General features: G+C 32.6%; 1 protein-coding gene across 1 annotated transcript; it reads right to left on the reverse strand.

The window, feature by feature from the left end:
* Nucleotides 1-249: 249 nt before the first annotated feature.
* Nucleotides 250-1593, reverse strand: LOC137826927 (transcription factor bHLH30). The gene is made up of 2 exons (XM_068633082.2): nucleotides 1234-1593; nucleotides 250-968 (listed from the first exon to the last, which is right to left on the reverse strand). The coding sequence occupies exons 1-2, from the start codon at nucleotides 1462-1464 to the stop codon at nucleotides 486-488; spliced, it is 714 nt and encodes a 237-aa protein (XP_068489183.1). The 5' UTR covers nucleotides 1465-1593; the 3' UTR covers nucleotides 250-485.
* Nucleotides 1594-8745: the final 7152 nt, after the last annotated feature.

Consider the following 8745-nt stretch of genomic DNA (forward strand, 5'->3'; position numbering starts at 1 on the left):
TATTATAATTTGTTCAAAATTATAATTAAAAAATCTTCTTTGGTACATTTGCTAGTAAAAAAGTGTCAAGAGAGAGGGAAGTGCAGTTAAATTGTATAGGAAGCTCACATATGAAATATAAAATGGTAGCAAAGACACTTTTTTTCTATTTTCAAACTATAGTTTAGGAGAAGAGGAAAGAATAGGAAATTTAAAAAAAAAATGGGGTTGCAGTTAAAGGATAAAATTTTCAGCCAAGACATACAAAGATTGAGATTAATAATTGATGCTATTGGTATTTTCTTTTACACTACCCTGTTATTCTATTAGTATTATATCTTATTATAAATATAGGTTATAATTCTAATACAGACTAAAGCATCATCTCCCTATATAAATAAAAATTGCATCTCCAATCAGAAAAATAACTAAAATCTAAATATTTCTTATACCAAATAAAAAAAATAAAACAAAACTAATTACGTGTTAGCAGAGTTTCCCATTCCTCAACAATAACTAGGCGAGCCGCAAGAATCCCTACCCCGTTTCTGGCCCAAAACAACAGGGCCCATTCCAAAGCCCACCAAAGCCCGATTCTCTACTACGGCCTTCAAAGCCCGTTCCAGCGCCCCAACTTCTCTTCCCTCCTCCACCTCCTCTTCACCCCACTCCACCACCACCACACTCTTAGTCCTTCCTCCAACCGTCATCATTTCCGCTCGAATCGGTTTTGCCCGAACCGACCGGATTGCCCATGTCACGTCCCGGTTCAGACCGGCCCGGTCCTCACAGCACACCGTCGCCTTCACCCGCCGCGCCTCCCCCTCGCACAAACTCACCGTCGCCTCATCGCACTCCCCAGGAAGCGGCCACGCCTCAGACTGAACCGCCCCCGGTTCGTCGCCGTCCACGCACGCCACGTCATTGGCCTGCTTCCTTAACCGTTTCACGTGTTCAACAACTTCAGCCAGCAACGACGCTTTATCCGACTAAAACAAAAGTCTAGAATTTACTATATTGCCCTCAAACCATGCAAAAACTAAATTCACACCAACTGAATTTTTTTCCAGAAGTGCATTTACGATTAAGAAAACAATAAATTTTTGTCCAAAATAAGAGTTTTACACAAAGAATGATAAGATATATTACACAAATTAATTTTTAAAAATTTTGATTTTGGAAATTGTTATAGAGAAAGATGTGAGTGAGTGTGGTTGTTGTATAATAGTGGATGAATATGTTTTTGTGGATAACCTTGGCCGCGTTAGGAAGGAGGGAACGTAAGGTGGAGAGGTGGGAGTTGATTCTCTGCCTGCGTCTCCTCTCAGCTTCCCTGTGACTCTTGCATGCTTCAGTTGATTTCCGCTCCGTTTTTGATCTGGCGCCGTCAAACTCCACTGCCCTTTTAATCAACGAGTTGGGGAGGTGGGTAGAGTCGTGGTCTAGCCAACTCTGGAACCCGTAGAATCTCCGAAAGGGAAGCATGTTTTTTTTTGTGTGCTTGTGTTGTAATGAATGTAGTGAAGGAGGTTTAAGGAGTGGGGAGAGTGTGATGTAACGATGATGTCTGTTGTCGTTGTGGTGGTTTAGGTATAAGGTGTATTGTTGGGCAGCTTTTTAGGTAGAAAATAGTGTGTAGGTATTGTGTACGTGAGGCAGTTGGGGGACGAATGAGGGAGCAAAGTTTGAACTGTTGTGGAAGAATGGGATCCTAACAAAGGAACACAATGGTACATTTTTATTTTGTTTCTGAAAACAAACAGATAAATAAATAAAATAGATTGTGTTACCCGAGGTAGAAGAACGAATAGGAATGAGAAGTGAGAAAGATTGTGACCTTTGAGAGACCAGGGAATAAATTAGTGCCTGTACATTTGTCTACAATGGGAGACACTTTCTTCAGAAATTAAATTACTTATATCTTTTCTATTTTCTTTTTTTTTCCTGTTTGCAGACAATGAATTATCAAAACTCCTGGCCTTTTCTATGTGTTATTATCCCTTTCAAATCAATCTCACTGTAGTTTTGGTCCTAGCCTCTGCTTTCACTTTCACACCTTCTGCATTCCAATATTTTATCTATGCATAAGAGTCTCTCTGAATATTCAATCTTTTTCTCTATTCAAATGAACTTATGGAGCTTTATTATATATAAATAAATGAAATTTTTTATTATTTTTGTCTCTTAAAAATTCATAGATGCTTATGTATATAATGTGGGTACATAATTTAATGATGCATGTGTGGAAGGAGGAGTTAATAGAAAGGGGAATAAAAGGCTTAGGGAATAAGAAGAAGTAGAAGAGTTGATTACTACTAATGTTGGTAATAGAGGGGAGAAAGGAATAGAGGAAATATGTGGTAATATGTTGGTGAGGATTGAAGGGTGGAAATAATGGTGGTGTTTGGTGGAAAAAGGAAAGAAGGGTATGCAATCATTTTCAAAGGGAAAACAACTGTTACTTAATAGTCTCATACGTATACTACTCCTGCAGCCGGCGCCGACACCAATTTATGAAGGGAATCAAAACCAGACACTGATGTGCTTACCCGACAACAACCTCTTTTACTTCTTCGATTTGATCACTTCTGTATTCTCTATACTGTATGTACACCATCGTTGATATTCTCAACGTGTATCCCTTTCACACACATTTTTTGTCTCTCAACTTTTGGTCGTAACATTAAATCATAAACCTTTATTAACATAATCTTTACAATAATTACATTAAAAACCTAGTACGCTTCATGATTTATAATTCAATAGCAGTGTAAAACTCAAGATATACGTTTTTTTTTTCTCTAACAATATTGCATCCTATTCATAGCATTCTGATCTCATTCTTCTGGTAAATTTGCTTGTTACTCCTTTACTTTTTTATCCTTGAGGTTTTACAGTCATGCATGCATGCATGGTGTGTGTTGCATGCATGTATGTTTTTCCATGGGACACATTTGGGGTTGCAGATACAAGTTTGTAGCTTCTTGTTTTTACTGGACATTAGTATATTTGTGGTAACAGTTTCATTTCATGTGCATGCTATTAATCTCATATGACCTAGCTCCACTTAATAATATTTTTTTTATGGAAGTGTACTGGTATATCTTTTAAAAGGGAATAATTATAATCATCATGTACGTGCTTTTTCTATCTCATTTTCCTTTTTTTATTATGTTACTCATCACATTTATAGTTTTTTATCTCTATTTTTTTTTTTCTCTTTTTTCCATCTCAATATTGGTTGGTTGAACGTGCTGCTATTACCCTTCAGAAAACAGAAAATTAATACAACTATTCTGAATTAAACCTCAACACACTATGAAAAGTTGATTGAAACTAATTGAAGAAATAATGAAAGATAAAAGATTGTAAAAACTAATTGAACGTAATTATACAAAATTGTAAAACTGTTGAACTAATACATTCATTTTGATTTCTTTCAATAATATATATAATAAAATTATAATTACTAAAAATTATAAAATAAAAATACTAACAACTATAAACCGCTCATTAACATTATTAATATATATAATAAAATTATAATTATTAAAAATTATAAAATAAAAATACTAACAACTATAAACCGCTCATTAACATTATTAATATATATAATAAAATTATAATTATTAAAAATTATAAAATAAAAATACTAACAACAACTTAACTTTGTAAATCGACCATTATTATTATTAAATCGACCATTAATATAATAATATGATAAATAATTTAAAAATAATAAAATCTGAATTAATAATTAATAAAACTTTCATCGACTGTTATCAATTAAACTTTTGGTTTTCTCATGTTGTTTTATTTTGTGCAACTTTGACCAGGGTTTGAATTATTACACTGAGTTTATCTGTGAAACTTCTGATCCTCCTAAGAATACCACTACAGTTTAGGAGCTTACAACTGTTAACTTGCGTTCACCATTGTTCTGATATTAAACTATAGTAAGAAACACAAACTCTTCTTCTATTCTGCAAGAGGTCGATAAGGAATATATATTATATATGCTTCTAAAAATGTTGTGTCTGATACCCTATTTAGGTCAGAGTAGATAATAGATAAAGTTGGATGAACACATTAATTATTCAGACACTCCATTATTCACTGACATGCATATTCGTTCTTCCTCCACCTACTGGTTTACCTTACTACATTCCTTCCTTGTAGCTAGTGTGGCAGTTTAGGTTACTTTTGTGACAGTAAATATAAAAAGAATATGAATATGAATTATGTATGTATCTATTATGCATGTGAATATGTCGGGTGGGCCCCCACAAAGGGTAGCAAGGAAGAAGGAAAGATCAACATCGCATGTCAGTGCTCCGGCTGCAAGGAGCAGATGAGACTTTAGATGGCATACCCCAACCAGCAGCCTGCAGAAGCCACATCATGCACCTTATGCTCACCTAATTTTGTTAATGACTTAAATATGTTTTCTATAAAGTGTTTTTCATCCCTCCATATTTTAAAAAATAATTAATTACTGTTTAAATTTTAAAAGATTGTATAAAATTTAATCTTTTTATTGATTTTTTATAACAATAAAATGTTATTAATAGATGTTAATCAAATATAAAAAATGACTAATATGTTATAACACATACTATTACAAGATATTACATTTAAGTATAAATAATTATTAAAATCTCTTTTTCTATAAAGTAGAAGAGTGAAATCATCAGTTTTAAAGTATAAGAACCAAAAACAAATTTAAAAGGGTTACAAAAGATAAAAAGCTATTTTCCTTAGTTAATTAAACAATATAAGAAAATGTTATATTAGTAAATTGATCATGTTGCATTCAATTTATTATCATCCTTTATTTTTCAAACTACCACGCATGTTAATCATTTTTAAGGGTTGGAATCTCATACCATGAAAATGTCATTGGAGATGATCATGAAAATCTCATCCCATTAAGCATTCAACTGTTACTATCTTCACCATTGTTTTTTTCAAATGTCATTTCAGAAGATCATTATTCCTACCAGGAAGGGTGAGTGAAAATCACTGAAAAATTTATTTATATATATATATATATTAATTAAATTATATACTATTTAACATAATAAAAAAATGATTAATAAATTAGTGTTGTTTGTTTTGAAGTGCAGATATTTTTTATCTTCTTCCCCTAACAGTAACAGTAACAGTAGTAGTTTGGATTGATATATAGTGTGATTTTGACATGTCCATGATGCAATGAGCATGTCTCCCAGGCTCACTATTCGATTCGATCTGTCTCTCCGATGGCTAAAGCTTAATAGTTCGACCCCACCTCTCCTTCCATGCACTGCTCATTTAACTTTCTTATGGTCAGCCCCCACCTATTATCCATGCCCTTTGCAACAGTAAAACAAAAAGATGAAGCCAAATCATATTAAGGGTTTTAGGTCAAATTCATTTTAATGAGACTCAGTTTTGGGTCTAGGTGGAAAGGAGTTCAGAGAAACCTAAAATTAATAAATGTGTAATAAGCTACTTTTCTTTATTATTTTGTTTTATTTCATAATAGATTAAAGGACCAACAATGCATTTAATTTAAAGATAGGTTGGTTGATTTTACATAACACATTAATGCTTTTGCATATCTTTTAGATTTCACCCTAAAACTTCTCTATCTCCATAGCCAAATCTTTTTCAAATGGATGTCCACAATTGGTACATTTACTTTAATTATTGCAGAACTTTTGAGATGCATGTTCTTTATGAAAGAGAAAATCTATTCAGCAAAAGAGGGTACTAGGGTTCTCAAGAGTCTTAAAACCAAAAATATACCATTGCTTATCCTTACTATTTTTTTTTCTATAAAAAAAAATTGTTAGGAAAGTAAAAGAGGTGGGATATGAGGACTCCCAGGAGGTCTTATCTCCATATTTAAGACCAAATACCAAATTGTTTACAACGTCTCTCTCCTAGCAAATACTTAAAGAGATAAAATTTATGGTAGGTGTACTGGTAGGCTAAAACCGAGAGGTTTAGGCTGAGAACAACATTAAGTAAACAAAGGGAGATAAGGTTAAAACCGACAGTGAAAAAGATATACATTAAAGAATAAAATAAAATATAAATACTACTATAAAAATGAAACCCAATTAAGTTTAAAACCTACAGGAGGGGTGTGTAAATAATAAAAAGGTGTAAAGAGAAAGTCCAACAGAAAAGGAGAAAAGCCCATTAAGGAAACCCTATAAATAGAAGTTCAGAGTAAGAAAAAGGTAAGAGTGATTTTATCTGATGAATATTAAACCTTTTCTGACTTTGGCATCAGAGCGACTTGCAGGTACCCCCACCTGTTGTGAGGAGAAGCCGAGAGCACCAGCCGAGAGCACCAGCTGAGAGCACCAGTTGAGAGCACCAGCCGAGAGCACCAGCCGAGAGCACCAGCCGAGAGGAGAAGTCGAAAGCACCAGCCGAGAGGAGAAGCCAAGAGTTCCCATCGAGGAGAGAAATCAAGTATCCAGCCCAAGATAGTATTCAGCCCAAGATTGAAGGATTAGTCTTGTTAACCTATTTCGAGTGTTCTTGGTCCCTGCTGTAAGAACAGTAGGGATTAAATTACTTACCTAAATCAAGTATATGCACTTGACCCTCTTCAGATATATGCTATGACAACATAATGGTATCTTGATTATCTTTAGAATCTAGAGAGACTTTAGAAAATTTAAAATTTTAGAGAGATAAATTATAATTAAACAAGGAATAAACATCTATAGCTTATTTATAAATCTTCAATCATTTTATCTTTATTAAACCTCCTATCTTAATTATAATTAATTATTAAATAATGTATTTCGAAAGTTTTAACTTTTTTTTTAATTTGTACATAATACTAAGAAATGAATAAATAAAAATGATAAAAAAGATAAAAGGATAAGAGGAGAGAGAGAAAAGAGATTTTCAATAAATATCATTATAACACATACTATGTCAAATGTCAAAATACACTAATTTCTACCTAAAAATACAACATAATATATTGTTTATAACATATATAAAAGTATAGATCGTTTTAGAGTTTGTTTCACCCAAGTGTTTTTCATTCAACATATCTCATGCTTCTCTTGTTTCTCCTTCATTGCATACTTCTTTTCCTTCTTACATCAATGCTCTCATCCTCATCAAGAGTGGTGTTAGTCCTTACTTTCTTCTTTCTTATTATCATGATATTATCTCCTCCATTCGTATTTTCCTATATTATGTATGTTTTTTTATTTTATGTGCCTTCCTCCTGCGATACCTCTCTTCTTATTTTCATATTTGAAGCATTTCCAAATTTAATATTTTGAACAGTTAGTATGGAAATGTGTTGGATGGTTATTGGTGGTTACTTGCTTATCAAGATAAGTGTTAGTGTTGTGATGCTAACCCGATTGCTCATATCAAGCCAAAACTAGTGATTTGGATGGGTAGATGTGGATGAAACTAGCAAAAATACTACATGAATTCTATATTAATAATGTACAATAAAAAAGTAATTTATTTAATAAAATAAAATTTATTATTTTTAAATTAACTATATATATATAATACTTAAATATAACAAAACTTTATATGTCACTGTGCTCCTTATCCATCATGTTAGAATTTAACTTGATTTTAGAAAAACATCAAATAGTTAATCGTGTTATAAGTTGATTTCAATTATAAATTTATAATTGAATCATGTATGATAATATAACGAAAATAAGGAATACTTAATGGTGTATAACTCCTTTTCCGGAGTAGTTCATCTAATATCAATATATTTTTTAATGTAATATTTTTTATGTATGCATGAATAATATTATCTTTCTCTATCCAGAGCTCATTAAATTTGACCATGACTTCCAGTCCTTTTTTTTCTCTATTATGCATTCTGAATTTTTTATGATGACAACTTTCTTATATGGCAAAAATAAGTCTTAGCGATAGAGGTCTCAGATTCACTAAATTCTTGGAAAGTCAAGATGTCCCTCAAATTTACCTCCCCTTGAAGATACTCTTGTTGGATTGAGTGCTTATCACTAAACCAAAAGTTATAGCTAATAGTTAGGACACAACTCTTTCTACTCAAGAGTGTAATAACTCAAGCACCATGATTCGATTATGACATGGCCCACCTGGCTTTCGTCACAGGACAATTGATGTCACCTGCAACAATCTCTCCATTAATAATTGTCCCACTAGGAATTGAACTCTTCAATTGTGACTCGACCACCACATGACAATTGTGCAATTTCCCCTGAACAATTGTCCACGAGGAGTTGAACTCGTGGCATTGGCTTTGATACCAATTGCTGCATCGAGCATTTATTACTAAGTCAAAAGTTATAGTTAACAGTCAGGATGCAACTATTTCTACTTAAGTGTGTAATAACTCAAATGTCACAATTTGATTATGAGTTGGTCCACCTAACCTTTACCACAATTGATGTCACCTGCAATAGTTCTTAACAATATATCAACCAAGAATTTCTTCACTATGAACAACAAGATTTAGCTTCTTGTTGCTTGGCTTCTTGCATCCATGTCCACTTCTATTCTAACAAAAATGGTTGGTTTCAATTCTTCTTTTCAGATTTGGACAAAGTTATATGTGTATTATGCATTTAAAAATGGAACCAAAATCAAACAATCTTAAAATTCAACTATGCATTTTCAAGAAAAATCAATCCACTAATTATCTTCTTGACATGAAGAAGAATGTGACATTCTCGCTCTTATTGACTCTCTTATTACCACTGATAACCACATTAAAACAATTTTTTTATG

Source organism: Phaseolus vulgaris, chromosome 8 (genome assembly GCF_051622355.1).
Source record: "Phaseolus vulgaris cultivar YP4 chromosome 8, ASM5162235v1, whole genome shotgun sequence".
Classification (NCBI taxonomy): domain Eukaryota; kingdom Viridiplantae; phylum Streptophyta; class Magnoliopsida; order Fabales; family Fabaceae; genus Phaseolus; species Phaseolus vulgaris.

Bases quoted from the DNA above. Each gene is read 5' to 3' on its own strand.
- LOC137826927 (XM_068633082.2), bottom strand. From the start codon at position 1,464: ATGCTTCCCTTTCGGAGATTCTACGGGTTCCAGAGTTGGCTAGACCAC. The intron at 969-1,233 runs GTTATCCACAAA...CTTTTGTTTTAG, and splicing joins TCCTTCCTAACGCGGCCAAG to TCGGATAAAGCGTCGTTGCT.